Genomic DNA, 19882 nt, shown 5'->3' on the forward strand with positions numbered 1-19882 from the left:
GACCTCCCGGTCGCGATAGAGCCTGGGCGCGAACCCAGAGTCTCTGGTGGCACTGCGCCACCCGGGAGGCCCGAGATCAGATTATTTTGACCAATGACCAGTCATCTTTTATTATATGTATCCTCCTACTTTGGAAAGTAGGTGGGTCGGCTCTCGAGCAGGGGTATTCAACCCTTACCCTACGAGGACCGGAACCTGATGGTTTTCTGTTCTACCCGTTAATTGGGGTGGAAGGTAGCCTAGCGGTTAGTGTTGGGCCAGTAACTGAAAGGTTGCTAGATCAAATCCCCGAGTTGACAAGGTAAAAAAGTCTGTCGTTCTGCCCCTGAACAAGGCAGTTAACCCACTCTTCCTAGGCGGTCATTGTAAATAAGAATTTGTTCTTAACCGACTTGCCTACTTATTAAATAAATGAATTGCACCCACCTGGTGTCCAAGGTTTAAATCGGTCTCTGATTAGAGGTGAACAATGAAAAAAATACAGTGGAACTGGCTTCGCGGTCCAGCGTTGAGTTTGAGGGCTCTGGAGTTGAGAAGGTCCTATCCGACAATCAGGGCTGTGCATGTACGCCCACATGATTAGACTGAGCATTTCAATGGCAATGAGCATTTCAATGGCAAAAGGAGTCTCAGCAAAATCAATTATTTTCATTAAATAAAGTAATATATTAGACATACAAGTGATTTAAAACAGACTGCATGGAAGCTTTAGGAAAATTTATGGAAAAAGTCCCTTATCTAGTTAGAACTTGTTAATCATTAATTGACAAGTTGTCATCATGGCACAGTGCTGATCTCATTGCAGCTGGTAGATAAGTGTTAGTCATATCTTACCACAAACTATGAAGTTTTTTTAACAGAACATTGAGAACAGTAGGACCTTTGAATATTGGCCAACCATCATAGCATATCTCTCACAAGAATTTAACTCAATGTATACACATTTACTATTGGGTCACAAATCCTTAAGCCTGGTGAGATGAGTTACTGAAAAAATACATAAATTGCATTTATGATACATGCTACATTTCTTGCAGAATTAGAGGGTGATTTCTATATATATTTTTCAAATGTAGATCGTGTGATTTGTCACTATAAATTACATCCAAAGGGAGCGTCTTTGTGCAAATAAAATGTTAAAACGGTTTACACCTATCAACTTTCCTATAAAATATGAACAGCTACACCCTGCTTCCTGATAGGCTAGGTGGAATAGCACCCCTATTGCTACCTTCCAATTGTCTAAGATGTACACAATTGCATACAGGGCCAGGGTCAATTTGGGATTGAGTGTTGGTGAGTAGAACCAAAGACTGGCCCTGAGACAATACTTGTAAATTGTATCCATCCTCATTTACTCTAAGTAAACACTGATGACATAATTGGTCAAAGCACTGCAAAAGGAAAGCATGCTTACACCAATTCAATGTCAGGTCAGTGATTACTTCAAGGAAGAAAGGAAACATTTAGGAATATTTCAAAAAGGGACTACTCTCTCTTTGGTAGACCCAGAGCGAATAGAAGTAAATGTCTAAACTCAGAATTTTTTGGGGTGCCAAGTGCACCATCTACTGGTTCAGAATATACACACAGAAAGTCTTGAAACAAAGAAGTACACCAACATACATTACAAAAACTAATGGACTACTAAAGAAACCTAAGGTGACCTTCCATCTACATAGTAATGACCATAAAAATGTTTAAAATGCTCAGTTAAAACGATTATTGCTAAATGTATTTATATCCCTGCCAGTATCATAATCTGTGCAAGGCCAAGAACAGTGATACAAATGACAAGAAATTCCTTTATTGTTTCTACAGAGAGGAGCCAGAGCTCAACCCAGAGTGATTCCTGAGGATATTGCCAACCGGTTTACTGGCTGATCAGACCAATAAATACAACACCTACAAAAAGCCAGACGTACATAATTTCACTTCCGATACCAAATCCTCATTTTCTTCTCTCTCTTTATTTTCTTTTGCAACTGTAGCGTCCCGTAGAGAAGGGCCTCTGCTGTGGGTGGGCAGCCTATGGGAGGACAAGTAAAACAGTCACTTGGAGTCAAATGTTTTCTATAAAAAAATTAAGGTAAATAAGATGATCTTCACAGAGGTATTATTGTGATTTGTTTCTTTTCCACATTGCTGATCATACAGTGCCTTCAGAAACTATTCACACCCCTGGACTTTTTCCACATTTTGTTGTTACAAAATTGGATTGATTTGTAATTTTTTGTCAACGATCTACACCAATGTCAAAGTGGAAGTAATTTTTTTTTTACAAATGTTTTAATGGAAAATAAAACACTATATCTTGATTAGATAAGTATTCAACCCCCTGTGTCAATACATGTCAGAATCACTTGCGGCAGCAATTACAGCTTTGAGTCTTTCTGGGTAAGTCTAAGAACTTTGCACACCTGGATTGTAATTTTTTCCCCCCATTATTCTTTTTTAAACTCTTCAAGCTCTCAAGTTGGTTGCTGATCAATGCTCGACAGCCATTTTCATGTCCTGACAGATTTTTAAGCAGATTTAGGTTAAAAATGTAACTACACCACTAAGGAAAATTCAATGTCATCTTGGTAAGAAACTCCAGTGTATATTTGGCCTTGTGTTTTAGGTAATTGCCCAGCTGAAAGTTGAATTTCAAATCAAATTAACATTTGATTTTCAACAGGTATAATTAGACCTTACCATTAAATGCTTACTTAAAAGCCCTTAACCAACAATGTAGTTCAAGAAAGAGTTTAAACAAACTAAAGTTTTTTTTAAAGAATAAAAACTAAACAATAAAATAACAAGGCTAGATACAGGTGGTACCAGTACCGAGTCAATATGTGGGGGTACTGGTTCGTCAAGGTCATTTGTACATGTAGGTAGGGGAAAAGTGACTATAAATAGATAAACAGAGAGTAGCAGGAGTGTAAAAACAAAGGGGGTGGGGGTCAATGTAAATTATCCAGATGGCTAGTTGATTAATTGTTAAATCGTATGGCTTGGGAGGGGTAGAAGCTGTTAAGGAGCCTTTTGGACCTCGACTTGGCGCTCCGGTACCGCTTGCCGTGCGGTAGCAGAGAGAACAGTCTATGACTAGGGTGACTGGAGTCTGACAATTTTTTGGGCCTTCCTGACACTGCCCAGTATATAGGTCCTGATAGCAGGAAGCTTGGCCCCAGTTCTGTACTGGACTGTACGCACTACCTTCTGTAGAACAGTTGCCATACCAGGCCGTGAAGCAACCAGTCAGGATGCTCCCGATGGTGCAGCTGTATAACTTTGAGAACCTGGGGACCCAAGCCAAATCTTTTCAGTCTCCTGAGGGGGAATAGGCTTTGTCGTGCCCTCTTCACGACTGTCTTGGTGTGTTTGGACCATGATAGTTTGTTGGTGATGGGGACACCAAGGAACACGAAACTCTCGACCGGCTCCACTACAGCCATATAGATGTGAATTGGGGCATGTTTGGCCCATCTTTTCCTGTAGTCCACAATTATCTCCTTTGTCTTGCTCACGTTGAGGGAGAGGTTGTTGTCCTGGGATCACACTGCCAGGCATCGGACCTCCTCCCTATAGGCCACCTCATCGTTGATCAGGCAAACTTAAAAATGGTGGTGTTGGATTCATGCTTGGCCACACAGTCGTGGGTGAACAGGGAGTACAGGATGGGACTAAGCACGCACCCCTGAGGAGCCCCGGTGTTGAGGATCAGTGTGGCAGATGTGTTGTTGCCTACCCTTACCACCTGGGGGCAGCCGGTCAGGAAGTCCTGATCCAGTTGCAGAGGGAGGTGTTTAGTCCCAGGGTCCTTAGCTTAGTGATGAGCTTTGTGGGCACTATGGTGTTGAACGCTGAGCTGTAGTCAATGAAGAGAATTCTCACATAGGTGTTCCTTTTGTACCGGTGGGAAAGGGCAGTGTGGAGTGCGATTGCATCATTGGTGGATCTGTTGGTGTGGTATGCAAATTGGAGTGGGTCTAGGGTTTCTGGAATAACGGTGTTGATGTGAGCCATGACCAGCCTTTCAAAGCACTTCGTGGCTACCGACATGAGTGCTACGGAGCGGTAGTCATTTAGGCAGGTTACCTTCGCTTCCTTGAGCACAGGGACCATGGTGGTCTGCTTAAAACCTGTGTATTACAGACTCAGTCAGGGAGAGGTTGAAAACGTCAGTGAAGACACTTGCCAGTTGGACCGCTCATGCTCCTAGTACACATCCTGGTAATCCGTCAGGCCCTGCATCCTTGTGAATGTTGACCTGTTTAAAAGGTCTTGCTCACATTCGCTACGGACAGCAATCACAGTTGTCCGGAACAGCTGGTCCTTTCATGCATGCTTCCATGCTGCTTTCCTCGAAGCGAGCATAAGAGGCATTTAGCCCGTCTGGTAAGCTCACGTCACTGGGCAGCTCGCGGCTGTTCTTCCCTTTGTAGTCCATAATGGTAGTGCAAGCCCTACCACATCCGACGAGCGTCAGAGCCGGGGGTAGTAGGATTCAATCTCAGTCCTGTATTGATGCTTTGCCTGTTTGATGGTTCGATATGAGGGCATAGCGGGATTTCTTATAAGCGCTTGTAATCCAGTGGCTCCTGGTTGGGATATGTATGTGTGATCACTGTGGGGACGACGTCGTCAATGCACTTATTGAGGAAGCCGGTGACTGAGATGGTATACTCCTCAATGTCATTGCCTGAATCCCAGAAAATATTCCAGTCTGTGCTAGCAAAACAGTCATGTAGCGTTGCATCCGCTTCATCTGACCACTTCCATATTGAGCGAGTCACTGGTACTTCCTGCTTTAGTTTTTGCTTGGAAGCAGGAATCAGGAGGATAGAAAAATGGTCAGATTTGTATGCGTCTGTGTGGAATAAAGTTGGTCTAGAGTAATTTTTCCTCTGGTTGCATGTGACATGCTGGTAGAAATTAGGTAAAACAGATTTACATTTGCCTGCATTTATCTCCCAGTGTCTATTGGAAAGCAGACTGAACCAAGTTTAGGATTTTGCCTATGCTTAGCTCTATTCTGTTCATTTTTCTCCTAAAACTCCCTAATCCTTGCAGATGACAAGCATACCCATAACATGATGCAGCCAACACCATGCTTGAAAATATGAAGAGTGGTACTCCGTGAAGTATTGTGCTAGATTTGCCCAACGAAAACACTTTTGTATTCAGGACAAACAGTTTATTTTTTGTCACATTTTGCAGTATTACTTTAGTACCTTAATGCAAACACGATACATGTTTTGGAATATTTGTATTTTGTACAGGCATCCTTCCTTTCACCCTGCCATTTATGTTAGTATTGTGGAGAAACTACAATGTTGATCCATCCTCAGTTATCTCCCACCACAGCCATTAAACTAGCTGTTCTAAAATATTTTTTTCCCAGAATGAAATCCCTGAGGTTTCCTTCCTCTCCGGCAATTGAGTTAGGAAGGGCGCCAGTATCTTTGTGCGACACCATCCAAATTGCAATTAATAACTGCACCATGATCAAAGAGATATTCAATGTCTGCCCCCCCCCTTTTCTACCAATTGGTGGCCCTTTTATCCAAACCATTGGAAAACCTCCCTGGTCTTTGTGGTTGAATCTGTGTTTGAAAGTCACTGCTAGACTGAGGGACCTTACAGAATTGTATGTGTGGAGTACAGAGATTGACTACCCAATTTAAAATCCTGTTAAACACTTATTGCACAAAGTGAGTTCATGCATCTTACTATGTGACTTAAGTACATTTTTACTCCTTAAATTATTTAAGCTTGCCATAGCAAAATGGTTGAATACTTATTGACTCAAGACATTTCAGCTTCACATTTTAAATTAATTTGTAAACATTTCTAATTCCACTGACGGAGTATTATGTGTAGATCAGTGACAAAATCTAATCCATTTCAAATTCAGGCTGTAACAACAAAAAGTGGAATTAAGTCAAGCAGTGTGAATACTTTCTGAAGGCACTGTATATCAGGGCCAGAAGAAATTGTTTTAAAAGAGTAAAAAATAAAATACAAATAACAGAATGATACATACCTGGAACGTATATGTCCACTGGTACGATGCGATCACACCCTCGGACCACGGCATAAGAGTAGTGGTAGTAGCCACCCCCATTGGCACAGCTTAATAAGGACAGAGTAATAAGATACACTGTAGCGCAACTAACAGCTGCATATGAAAAATGTCAACCGACACTGTAAAAGCACTGTGTGTGTAATGCTAAAACAGTTTGGGGAATTAAATCCCAATCAGTTGGCAGTAATCTTTACATTACAATCAGGCATTCTTAAATGAAAAAGTTACAAGGACATTATGTGATTCATTTCAAACTACACAACCACTAACATCTTTCTGCTTGAACCTAATATTAGAACAAAACTTTACCTGCCCATGGAAATGACATATCTTGGCTCAGGCATCTGGTCATAAACCTATGGGAAAATAAGCATGTTGAATTCATAGTCAATAAAAGACTAAGCTGATTTCAAGCAAATGCAGAACTCCCTTCTCCAAAGAAACATGTTCTTCAGTAAAATACCTTGCGCAGAGCGGGGGCCATCTTGTTGGTCAAGGTGCCTGCCACAATCATGACGTCGGCCTGTCTGGGGCTGGCTCTGAACACCACTCCGAACCGATCCATGTCGTATCGAGGAGCCGCCATGTGCATCATCTCAACCGCACAGCATGCCAGGCCAAAGGTCATGGGCCACAGGGAGCTCTAATGTAGAAATCCACAAAAACAGATTAGATCGATTGTTTTGTTGACCTAACTGAAAAAGATCATTCAGTCAGTCAATGTTTTTCCCAACTCTTCCTAACAATCCTCAACTCATCATGAGAAAGGTGAAAAGGTCAAGGAATAATATTTAGAGAAAGCAAACTTGTTATAGTCCCGTACCCCTTCAAACAAGCCTGTATTTAGTTGTCATGCCAGTGAGGGCCGAGAATCCACTCTCACATAGGTACGTGGTTGCAAAGAGCATCAGTGTCTTAGCGCGATTTTCCAAGTCAAGAAACTGTGCGCAGCCCAATCCAGAAATCTGGCAGTGGTTTCTGATTACATTTTCACAGAATCGCATGTTGCAATTTCAGTGAGGCTCTCTTGTTCAGATATTGGTAAGTGGATTGGAAGCAGGGCATAAAAGGGATAACGAATCCAGTCGTTTGTGTCGTCCATTTCGGGAAAGCACCTGTGTAATTGCGCACCCAGCTCGCTCAGTCAGGTGCTTCGCTATAATCACATTTGACATTGTCCATAAGTTTGAATTCATTTGCACAAAAAAAAAATAATAATCATACAATGATGGAAAGACCTGCTTGTTGTCCTTGTTAATGTAGACAGAAAAGAGCTCCAACTTCTTAAATCATAGCCTCAATTTTGTCCGGCTGATTGAATATAGTTGCGGAGAGTCAGTGTAATCCTAGATTCAGATCATTCAGGTGAGAATAAAATCACCCAGCTAGGCCAGTCATGTGAGAAACTCGTAATCATGCAAGCCCCCTGATAACCAGTATACTTCTACACCTATGTTGTAAAAGCGTTACATGGCCAATGCCCATATCATTGCATAATGCAGAAAATACACGAGTTCGTCTTTATTCTCGCTCAAAAAACTCCTGTGGCAAATGGTCATGTTTTGTTTAAATGTCTGTGCAAGTGAAGGTTTCCGCGAGAGAGCAACGGTTAATGTGATTGGATGTTAATTATTTGACTAGGCTACCTGTATTTGACATTGTGTTGTTATTTCACAAAACACTAGTTCACTGGTTTTATTTTAGGCAATGAAACAAATCTACTCAGGCAAGAAAAAAATGAAAAGAATCCAAATATAGCCCCGTTAGAAAATATAAAATGTACTGTTTGAAAATGTGAAGAATTTTTACTATGATTTTTTATTTATTATTGCCCCAGTTTGGGAATACCTGGTTTAGAGGAATGACCCCCCCAAAAAAAGTATTATTTGTGAAGGCTTTGGCTGGAATTTTACATATTACCCTCGAATTACGAGAGTCAGAGACAACTTCTTAAATTTTCCCCCAGCAAAGGAGACTCAATATGGAAAAATGAGACCAGACTACGCTTCCCTCTGTAGTTAGTTTAATCATTTTGACAGTTCCTTGACTGACAACCAGCTGGCCACATACTGTATGTTAGGTAGATTACAAAGAGAAGTAAAGAAGGATGGGGATAGGCCTCACGAGTGGCACAGTGGTCTAAGGCACTACATCGCAGTGCTAGCTGTGCCACTAAATATTCTGGGTTTGAGTCCAGGCTCTGTCGCAGCCGGCCACAACCGGGAGACCCATGGGGCAGCTCACAATTAGCCCAGCGTTATCCAGGTTAGGGAAGGGTTTGGCCAGCAGAGATGTCCTTGTCCCATCGTGCACTAGCGATTCGTGTGGCGAGCCAGGCACAGTGCACGTTGACATGGTCGCCAGGTGTACTGTGTTTCCTCCAATACATTGCTGCGGCTGGCTTCCGGGTTAAGTGGGCAGTGTCAAGAAGCAGTGCGGCATGGCTGGGTTTCGGAGGACAAACAACTCTCGTCTCACCCGAGTCCGTACAGGAGTTGCAGCGATGAGACAAGACTAAATACCAATTGGATACCACGAAATTGGGGAGAAAAACATTTACAAAAATAAAAAGGATGGGGAGTGCGCTCTTTTGGAATTTTATAAAAGACAAATTGACACTCAAAACATACAAAATGTACCATATGCCACTGCATAACAGAGATATTGTGTGGAATTTAATCGGAGCCCTAACTTACTCTGTGTAACTTACTCTGCGTGCCCAGTTCACCAGATCATCCAGTTTAGTGATGACATATTCTCCCTTGCTGCTTGCTACTGCAGCGGGCTTGGCAGCAGCCATCGCTGTGCTTTTCTCTCTGACTGGAACCACACTGAAGGAAAAGGGAACATTAAGTACTCGAGCAAATCTTGTTTATAGTTCTTGACAAATTCAGATGTTCACTGGATTTCCATTACCTTGTAGCATTGTCGCTTTTAGCAATGTGGTGTAGCAACCTCTGTTGTATCACAAACACTGAAATGGGTCTGTGTGGTAAAAAAATACCAAGATTGGATTGGCACTGACAACTTTGTGATAACTGCTGATGTAAAAGAGGTTTATAAAATAAAGTTGATTGATTGACTGACCATCAACACAAGCAAAATGGCACTGCACAGAAATAACACAATACTCTAAACTATAACAAATGGGGCAAACATATTTAATGTAGACTACTGGTGATTCCAAAACAGAAAGAACCTCCATGTTGCTAACTATAGTAAATGCCAGACCTGTCTTGGACAAATTACGCAGTTGATAAGGTGATTAATTAAAACCAGACTGCCAGAGACAGCAGATAAGCGTTCCTAAATAATATCAGATTAAACTTTAAAAAGCATCCTTACCTTGATGAAAAGTTACAAAACGCGGCGAGGCGAGGGACTGCTAAGAAAAAACAAAAAAACATAGCTAGATTTAAAATTCAATTAAATCATTACACCACACCAAACTCTCGAGCTAACACAATTTACTGGAGGGATAACGTTACTGCACAGGTTGTCACTTGTTACCACAGCCTAACCCAAAATCACGACCAAAAAGCGAATTTTTGTTTTAATGAATCATTACAATAGGCAATATTGACATGTGTGGCAGTAGTAACTAGTGGAAACCCACTGACTGGCAGTCAATGCGCATTTCTTGAGTGGCATAACGAACAGACGTTTGTGATATGGCTAGTTGTAACTTAGCCAAACTGACTTGTATCAAGTATTTCCTTATATAAATATAAAACATATATGTGCCATTAGATGACCATTCGCTAAGAGGTTGATCACACTGCATGTCTGACTGGGGAACTTAACGTTCCACGCGTGCTAGTTAGCTATTTACAAACAAACATGTTCTCCCTAGCTAGCTAACATTAGCTAGTTAGCCTAGCCAGAGCCGTTTCTGTTCAGATTTACGCCAGATATAGCAACAAGCTAGTTATAGCTAGATAGCAAGGTCGGTGATTACAACCGATGGTGGAAGCATAAAATGACTGCAAACCATAGATAATACATTAATCAGGTGGCATAGGAAATACAGTAATGTTAGTGGAATAAATAAGTCGGATATTTAGCAGAATGATATGTCGCAGTAACTTGGGAACATTGCATATTAGCCATAACATCACTCACCCACCAACGCCGCCATCTTTCGCAAAAAATGAGAAGACTTCCACTGACTGTGGATACGTGATTGAACAGTCCGACCTATCTGTGATCCTTGGGACGTCCCTACTTCTTTGAAGTTGACATTTAAAATGGTTAGGTTCAAGGTTGGGACGTCCCAAGGACTAATTAAAATAAATATAGCAGTTAATTATAGGGGCCTACCGGTATATATATTTTTTGTTGACAGGGAGAGAAAAATGTCTAAAGTAAGAGTTAAACGTATTGATTGGTCTGAACTTAAATACCAAATATGTGGGAAATAATGTCACATTTGCAAGTGGTTCATGGGTTATGACGTAGCTCAGAGCAGATCCGGGATCACTTTAGACAACCCAATCAACCGAGGTAAAGACAGTGTCAGGTTGGATATTCGACGGATATTCGCGCTTTCAAACCTCAATAGCTTTCAAACCACTTGAGCCACAGACTCCAAATAAGTGTCATGATGTTCTAAAAAATTGCGCACAACATTGCACAGGTCTTATTTTCACGATTTGGACATTAATTGGCTTTACAAAGCTAATAAACATGTCCAAATGTGAGCAGCATTTTGTATTCCAAGTTTAATTAGTTAGGGAGTGTAAACAAAATACAAACCTTTTTTACATTCAAATTTCAAAAGCTCCTTGGTCATGTGACCTAGTGACTTCAAACAAAGTTCAGAATGTCCACTCAGTAGCCCTACACATTGCACACCCCTTCGTTTGGCCATTTTCATCTCACGTGGGTTTACATTAATTTTTCAAAATGTACCATTTCAATAGCTCCTTGGTCATGTGACCTACTGACCTCAAAACAAGGTTCAGAATGTCCACTAACTATACCTTCATATCGCACACTGATGTTTGTCTACTTTCATCTCATGCTATTAGACATAAATCTGTAAGCTTTGCAGGCCTTCATTTTACATGGGCATGACATTTTTATTTTGAAAGTCAAACAAATGTTCCATCCTCGTAATAACTATCTTTCACATGGCTGTATGTGGTTTGGATCAAGGACAGGAGAGGTGTTCAAACAGAGGTGCTTAAAGGAAGGTGCACAGGTAGGCCTCATGAAAAACAATGTTTCATATGCTCTTTTTAATCACAGTAATAGGCAATGATTTGTCAGTCACAGTGAGCTTGATAACGTGAAATAATTATTTTCATAGAATCACTTTCATATACTGTACATTAAGACAAATCCTTCTACGTTGAGTATTAGAACACAGTTTACATAACCTGATAATGACTTGATATTTGAGTGCATTCACAACAAGCCACCTGCAGACAACTTACAAAATGCAATATTGCATTTGAGGGTTCGTTTTTCTGATGAAAATAGTTATTCGATGCATGGCCTACTATTTTTAACTGGGAAAATAAATTCCTATGTCTTTTGTGAGTAAAATCCTTTTTTCAAAAATGATTTAGGTTCATTTTTGTGGAGAGGTATGAGGTTTGTGATATGGGTAATTTAATACTAAAATCATTTAAGGAATCAATAGATTTCTATATGTAATGGATGTGAAACGGCTAGCTTAGTTAGCGATGCGTGCTAAATAGCGTTTCAATCGGTGACGTCACTTGCGCTGAGACCTTGAAGTAGTAGTTCCCCTTGCTCTGCAAGGGCCGCGGCTTTTGTGAAGCGATGGGTAACGATGCTTTGTGGGTGACTGTTGTTGATGTGTGCAGAGGGTCCCTGGTTGCTGCGGAAAAAGGAGGAGGTCAAAAGGCAAAAGGGGGTGAGTGTAACGGATGTGAAACGGCTAGCTTAGTTAGCGGTGCGCGCTAAATAGCGTTTCAATCGGTGACGTCACCTGCTCTGAGACCTTGAAGTAGTAGTTCCCCTTGCTCTGCAAGGGCCGCGGCTTTTGTGGAGCGATGGGTAAAGATGCTTCGTGGGTGACTGTTGTTGATGTGTGCAGAGGGTCCCTGGTTCGCACCCGGGTATGGGCGAGGGGACGGTCTAAAGTTATACTGTTACATATATTGCTTCACCAGTATCTGCATGAACCATCAGGCCAAGTGTTTTTGGTTGACCCTGCTGGACAGAAAGAGAAGGAGGAATCGGAACACACTGCATTCAAATTCAGGTCTTAGTTATTCCATTGTACTGGGCCTAATACACATTAGCATTTTACATATATTCATAAGTGTAATAGTTTTTTATGACATACTGTGAAAAACTCTTGGCTGCTGGCTCTGCCACTTTCAGACATGTGCAGAGCAGACTTGAACCACAGGGGATCTCTGCACAGAGAGAGTAATCCAAAATGATTACAGGCGGCAGTGTAGCCTAGTGGTTAGAGCATTGGACTAGTAACCGAAAGGTTGCAAGTTCAAATTCCCGAGCTGACAAGGTACAAAATCTGTCATTCTGCCCCTGAACAGGCAGTTAACCCACTGTTCCTAGGCCATCATTGAAAATAAGAATTTGTTCTTAACTGACTTGCCTAGTAAAATAAAGGCAAAATAAAAATAAAAAAAATAAACAGACACACCCCTTGACTTTCAATTGGCACCGTTGACCTGTATGTATTGGCTCTGTGGTGCACAGTCTGACTAAAGTGCAAGAGGTATGAGGAGAGACATCCTCCTTTATATTTATGGCAACAAATATTTCCTAACACTTTGGATCCTATTCTTGGACAGTTAGAAGACACAATGCAACAAAAAAAGTCCATGAGTAACCTCAACCTTGTGGGTCTATGGGTGTTTGGGCCAATAAAGTGCCAACTCAATTCTACCACTGACTAGTCTCTCATGCCCCTATGAACGGAGACACAGGGCAATAGTTTTTAATCGAAACCAGCCCTTTTTTTTACTGGAGTACACTAACCCCTAATTGGGGCTCTTTTCTTGACACATAGTAGCAGTTTACCAGATAAGAAGTCAAGATCAAAAAGTAGATTGTTGTAAGGGTGTATTTACATCCTGTACTGGCTCCATTGTCATATCCATTCTGGATTCTGAGTGGTAAAATCATAGCTGAAAAATGCCTCTATGTATGTGTATACACTTCCGCCAAGACATAACTGCCAAAGGGGGTGGAGTTGCAATCTACTGCAGAGACAGCCTGCAGAGATCTGTCATGCTATCCAGGTTGTGCCCAAACAGTTTGAGCTTTTACTTTTAAAAATCCACCTTTCCAGAAATAAGTCTCTCACTGTTGCCGCTTGTTACAGACCCCCCTCATTCCCCAGCGGTGCCCTGGACACCATATGTGAATTAATTGCCCCCCATTTACATTTACATTTAAGTAATTTAGCATACGCTCTTATCCAGAGCGACTTACAAATTGGTGAATTCACCTTCTGACATCCAGTGGAACAGCCACTTTACAATAGTGCATCTAAATCATTTAAGGGGGGGGGGGGTGAGAAGGATTACTTATCCTATCCCAGGTATTCCTTGAAGAGGTGGGGTTTCAGGTGTCTCCGGAAGGTGGTGATTGACTCCGCTGTCCTGGCGTCGTGAGGGAGTTTGTTCCACCATTGGGGGGCCAGAGCAGCGAACAGTTTTGACTGGGCTGAGCGGGAACTGTACTTCCTCAGTGGTAGGGAGGCGAGCAGGCCAGAGGTGGATGAACGCAGTGCCCTTGTTTGGGTGTAGGGCCTGATCAGAGCCTGGAGGTACTGCGGTGCCGTTCCCCTCACAGCTCCGTAGGCAAGCACCATGGTCTTGTAGCGGATGCGGAGTTTGTACTGTTAGGTGACCTAAACTGGGATATGCTTAACACCCCGTCCGTCCTACAATTTAGATGCCCTCAATCTTACCCAAATTATCATGGAACCTACCAGGTACAACCCCAAATCCGTAAAATGGGCACCCTCATAGATATCATCCTGACCAACCTGTCTTCTAAATACACCTCTGCTGTCTTCAACCAGGAACTCAGCAATCACTGCCTCATTGCCTGCGTCCGTAATGGGTCTGCGGTCAAACGACCACCCCTCATCAAAGTCAAATGCTCACTAAAACACTTCAGCGAGCAGGCCTTTCTAATCGACCTGGAAAGATATTGACCTTGTTCCGTCAGTAGAGGATGCCTGCTTATCCTTTAAAAGTGCCTTCCTCACCATCTTAAATAAGCATGCCCCATTCAAAACATTTAGAACCAAGAACAGATATAGCCCTTGGTTCACTCCAGACCTGACTGCCCTTGACCAGCACAAAGCATCCTGTGGCGCACTGCATTAGCATCGAATAGCCCCCATGATATGCAACTTTTCAGGGAAGTAAGGAACCAATATACACAGGCAGTTAGGAAAGCAAAGGCTAGCTTTTTCAAACAGAAATTTGCATCCTGTAGCACAAACTCCAAAAAGTTCTGGGACACTGTAAAGTCCATGGAGATTAAGCGCACCTCCTCCCAGCTGCCCACTGCTAGGAAGCACTGTAACCACCGATAAATCTACGATTATCGAGAAGCATTTTTTTACAGCTGGCCTTGCTTTCCACCTGGCTTCCCCTACCCCGGTCAACAGCTCTGCACCCCCCACAGCAACTTGCCCAAGCCTCCCCATTTCTCCTTCACCCAAATCGTGATAGCTGATGTTCTGAAAGAGCTGCAAAATCTGGGCCCATACAAATCAGCTGGGCTTGACAATCTGGACCCTCTCTTTATAAAAATATCGCCTCAGTTGTTGCAACCTCTAATACTAGCCTGTTCAACCTCTCTTTCGTATTGTCTGAGATCCCCAAAGATTGGAAAGCTGCTGCGGTCATCCTCCTCTTCAAAGGGGGAGACACTCTAGACCCAAACTGGTACAGACCTATATCTATCCTACCCTGCCTTTCAAAGGTCTTCGAAAGCCAAGTTAACAAACAGATCACCGACCATTTCGAATCCCACCGTACCTTCTCCGCTATGCAATCTGGTTTCCGAGCTGGTCATGGGTGCATCTCAACCACGCTCAAGGTCCCAAACGATATCATAATCGACCTGGCCAAGGCTTTCGACTCTGTCAATCACCGCAATCACCGACTGCCTCGCCTGGTTCACCAAGTACTTATCAGAAAGATTTCAGTGTGTCATATGGGAGGGCCTGTTGTCCGGACCTCTGCCAGTCTCTATGGGGGTGCCACAGTGTTCAATTCTCAGGCCGACTATTTTCTCTGTATACATTATTGATGTCGCTCTTGTGGCTGATGATTCTCTGATCCACCTCTACGCAGACAACACCATTCTGTATCGTTCTGGCCCTTCTTTGGACACTGTGTTAACTAACCTCCAGACGAGCTTCAATGCCATACAACTCTCCTTCCGTGGCCTCCAACTGCTCTTAAATGCAAGTCAAACTAAATGCAAGCTCTTCAACCGATCGATGCCCGCATCTGCCCACCCGCCTAGCATCACTACTCTGGACGGTTCTGACTTAGAATATGTGGACAACAACAAATACCTAGATGATTGGTTAGACTGTAAACTCTCCTTCCAGACTCATATTAAGCATCTCTAATCCAAAATTAAATCTAGAATCGGCTTCCTATTTCGCAACAAAGCATCCTATGACTATCCTGCCGATCCTTGACTTTGGCGATGTCATTTACAAAATAGCCTTCAACACTCTACTCAGCAAATTGGATGCAGTCTATCACAGTGCCATCCGTTTCATCACCAAAGCCCCATATACTACCCAACACTGCAACCTGTATGTTCTCGTTGGCTGGCCCTCGCTTCATATTCGTTGCCAAACCCACTGGCTCCAGGTCATCTATAAGTTGTTGCTTGGAAAAGCCCCACCTTATCTCAGCTCACTGGTCACCATAGTAGTGAGCCAATTCCTACTTTGGCCGCCTTTCCTTCCAGTTCTCTGCTGCCAATGACTGGAACGAATTTCAAAAATCACTGAAGCTGGAGACTCATATCTCCCTCACTATCTTTAGGCATCAGCTATCAGAGCAGCTTACAGATCATTGCACCTGTATGTAGCCCATCTGTAAATAGCCCATCCAACTACCTCATCCCCATATTGTTATTTATTTTATTTATATTTTTTGTTCCTTTTCACCGCAGTATCTCTACTTGCACATTCAGGGTTTATATGCAAAATTGTAATTATTTCGCCACTAAGGCCTATTTATTGCCTTACCTCCCTAATCTTACGTCATTTGCGAACACTGTATATAGACTTTTGTATTGTGTTATTGACTGTACATTTGTTTATCCCATGTGTAACTCTGTGTTGTTTGTGTCACACTACTTTGCTTTATCTTGGCCAGGTCGCAGTTGTAAATGAGAACTTGTTCTCAACTGGCTTACCTGGTTGAATAGAGGTGAAATAAAAAAATGAAAAACTACTGTATGTGGGAATGTCTTATGTCCGTCCTACATGTCGTGTTGGTATATTGGAATATTCCTCAACTGCATATGTCATACATTGCTATTGCAAATATAAGTATTATTTTGAACAACTGACATTTTGCAGATATTATTTTGACAAACACACTTTGGTGCTTACAATTCATTCTCTATTGTCATAGATTTGGTGGGCACTGTCATCTGTGATCTTTGTGATATGACTTTCTTTAAGCACGTACTGATGTAACTGTCACTTAATATTTTTTTCTTAAAGTCTTCAAACGCTCTACATTTATTCACTCTTGTGATAGGGTTGGATCCTATATGCTACTTTTATTATTGTCCTGTAAATGGTTCAGTGCCTATAATTTAGGCTGTGTGTAGAATGGGGCATAAAGGAAATTACCTCTACTAATAAATTACTACTAGATTATAGTGATAAGGAAAACAGCATAACAATTTGGCTTGTGTATTCATTTGCCTATAACTAATCATAATTCCATTATTGTCACGCCCTGACCTTAGAGAGCCTTTTTATTTCTCTATTTGGCTAGGTCGAGTGTGATTTGGGTATGTTTCAGTGCTGGGTAGCCTGCAGAACTTTATGTTAGTTTTGTATTTTGTTTTTCGGTGTAATTTAAAATAAAGAAAAATGTACGCCTACCACGCTGCACCTTGGTCCAATCCATCTTTAAACGAATGTGACAGAAGATCCCACCACAAACGGACCAAGCAACGTGGCCAGGAGGAGCAGACATCCTGGACATGGGAGGATATCTTAGATGGTAAGGGATCCTGGACGTGGGAGAAGATCCTGGCCAGAAGGGATCGCCTTCCATGGGAGCAGACGGAGGCAGCGAGGGAGGAACAACGATGACACCGGGGTTCGTGACCACGAAACAAGCACGAGAGGCAGGCCAAACATTTTTTTTTGGGGGGGGGGAGACACGGGGTGGTTGGCACATGGGGTGGTTGGTGGAGCCAGGTTTCAGACCAGAGCCAACACCCCACACTCGCTTTCAGGAGAGTGTGACCGTTCAGGCACCATGTTATGCGGTGATACACACTGTGTCTCCAGTGCGCATTCACAGCCCGGTGCGTTCTGTGCCAGCTCCTTGCACTTGCCGTGCAAAATTGAGCATACAGCCAGGACGGGTTGTGCCGGCTCAGCGCTCCTGGTCTCCAGTACGCCACCTTGGTCCAGGATATCCTGCGCCGGCTCTACGCACTGTGTCGCCAGTGCGACTTCACAGCCCAGTGTGTCCTGTGCCTGCTCCTCGCGCTCGTCCTGAGGTGCGTGGCACAAGCCCGGTACCATCAGTGTTGGTCCCACGCACCAAGCTTCCGGCGACAGTTCCCAGTCCAGAGCTTCCGACGACAGTTCCCAGTCCAGAGCTTCCGACAACAGTTCCCAGTCCAGAGCTTCTGGCGACAGTTCCCAGTCCAAAGCTCCCGGCGACAGTTCCCAATCCAGAGCTTCCGGCGACGGTCCACAGTTCGGTAACCTCCAGCGACGGTCCACAGTCCAGAACCTCCAGCGACGGTCCACAGTCCAGAACCTCCTGAAACGGTCCACAGTCCAGAACCTCCTGAAACGGTCCACAGTCCGGAACCTACTGAGACGGTCCACAGTCCGGAACCTCCTGAGACGGTCCACAGTCTGGAGCCTCCAGTGATGATCCATGGCACGAAGCCTCGAGTGATGATCCATGGCCCGGAGCCTCCAGTGATGATCCATGGCATGGAGCCTCCAGTGATGATCCATGGCCCGGAGCCTCCAGTGATGATACATGGCCCGGAGTCTCCAGTGATGATCCATGGCCCGGAGCCTCCAGTGATGATCCATGGCCCGGAACCTCCAGTGATGATCCATTGCCCGGAGCCTCCAGCGATGACCCAAGGTCCGGAGTCTCCAGCAAGGGTCTGCAGTCCAGAGCCTCCAGCGGCGGTCTGCGGTCCAGAGCCTTCATCGCGGTCTGCGGTCCAAAGCCTCCAGCGACGGTCGGCGGTCCAGAGCCTCCAGCGACAGTCTGCGGTCCAGAGCCTCCAGTGACAGTCTGCAGCCAAGAGCCACCAGCGGGGGTTCTGATCTACGGTCCGGAGTCCCTGGCAACGATCTATGGTCCGGAGCCCCGGCGACAATCCACGGTCCGGTTCCACAAAAGCGGAGGGATCAGCGAGCGGAGCGGGGTCTACGTCCAGAACCGGAGCCACCACCGAGGCTAGATGGCCACCCGGACCCTCCCCCATGGAGTCATGTTTTGCGGCCAGAGTCCGCACCTTTGGGGTGGGGTACTGTCACACCCTGACCTTAGAGAGCCTTTTTATTTCTCTATTTGGTTAGGTCGGGGTGTGATTTGGGTGGGCATTCTAGTTTTTCTATTTCTTTGTTTGGCCTGGTATGGTTCCCAATCAGAGGCAGCTGTCTATCATTGTCTCTGATTTGGGATCATATTTAGGCAGCCTTTTTTCCTCTTTTAGTTTGCAGAACTTTACGTCCGAGTATCTTTTGTTGTTTTGTTTGGAGTTCATCAAAATAAAGTAAGATGTACGCTTACCACACTGCACCTTGGTCTCATTCCAACAACTGACATAACAATTATTTATACATAAAAAAGAGAATACTTCAAAATGAGAGATCCTGCCATGGAAAAGATGACTGGGCGGACATAAAGTGGAAAGGAGGGGAAATAACTCACAACATGCAGAAGGACACGTTCAGCTGTGGGGTCTTTTTTAATGCAGGTTTTGATAGTTATATTTTCAATAATGAATGGTTAGCTGTTATGTGACAATTAGGTCAAAAACTCATTTTTTGGTGTAGATGGCCAAGGAAGTTGCACAGAACTTCCCCAACATCCTCTTCCAAATTGATATGGAACCTTCAAAAACACATAGAGCAACTGCGAAAAATAAATGGCTGAGGATATACTAAAAATGTCTGGTATGTAATGACATTTCATTCAAAGTAAATGTCAATTCTTTATTTTTATGTAGTTGTGTGGGACAGCCATATGTTCAGTTCATGCCTATGATTTCAGAGTTCCACAAGGCCAACAACTGACTGGGTTAGTAACTTTATTTAACATGTTTATAATCTTTTGACAACATTGACGGCATGTAAGACAATTTATGATATAACACAATGGATGGCTAATTCGTCATTCATCATACTGCATTGATATTTGATATTATTTATAATGTGTTATGCTTTGTTTTATTTTGATTGAATGTTTTGCATGTCAACGGTGGTTCCATGTGCTGTGCACAAACTGGAAGTGCAGTCTTTGTATGCTATACCCCATCCACACTGAAGAGGCTCTGAAATGTACATCAACCAGGGATAAAGAGAAAGATAAC

At 43.3% G+C, this 19882-nt stretch overlaps 1 protein-coding gene across 2 annotated transcripts; it reads right to left on the bottom strand.

Moving 5' to 3' along the window:
• Nucleotides 1-1791: 1791 nt before the first annotated feature.
• ndufs7 (NADH:ubiquinone oxidoreductase core subunit S7) lies at nucleotides 1792-10311 on the bottom strand. 2 transcript variants are annotated; one of them, XM_064952339.1, is made up of 8 exons: nucleotides 10199-10311; nucleotides 9422-9461; nucleotides 8993-9061; nucleotides 8787-8907; nucleotides 6540-6719; nucleotides 6386-6432; nucleotides 6035-6123; nucleotides 1792-2029 (listed from the first exon to the last, which is right to left on the bottom strand). In XM_064952339.1, exons 1-8 carry the CDS (start codon nucleotides 10212-10214, stop codon nucleotides 1932-1934), a joined length of 660 nt encoding a protein of 219 aa, XP_064808411.1. In that variant the 5' UTR covers nucleotides 10215-10311; the 3' UTR covers nucleotides 1792-1931. The 2 variants fall into 2 exon arrangements, with proteins under 2 accessions (XP_064808411.1, XP_064808412.1); XM_064952340.1 differs by having other exon boundaries at nucleotides 9422-9458; nucleotides 10199-10286.
• Between the last annotated feature and the right edge of the window lie 9571 nt (nucleotides 10312-19882).

Source organism: Oncorhynchus masou, chromosome 31 (assembly GCF_036934945.1).
Source record: "Oncorhynchus masou masou isolate Uvic2021 chromosome 31, UVic_Omas_1.1, whole genome shotgun sequence".
NCBI classification, from domain to species: domain Eukaryota; kingdom Metazoa; phylum Chordata; class Actinopteri; order Salmoniformes; family Salmonidae; genus Oncorhynchus; species Oncorhynchus masou.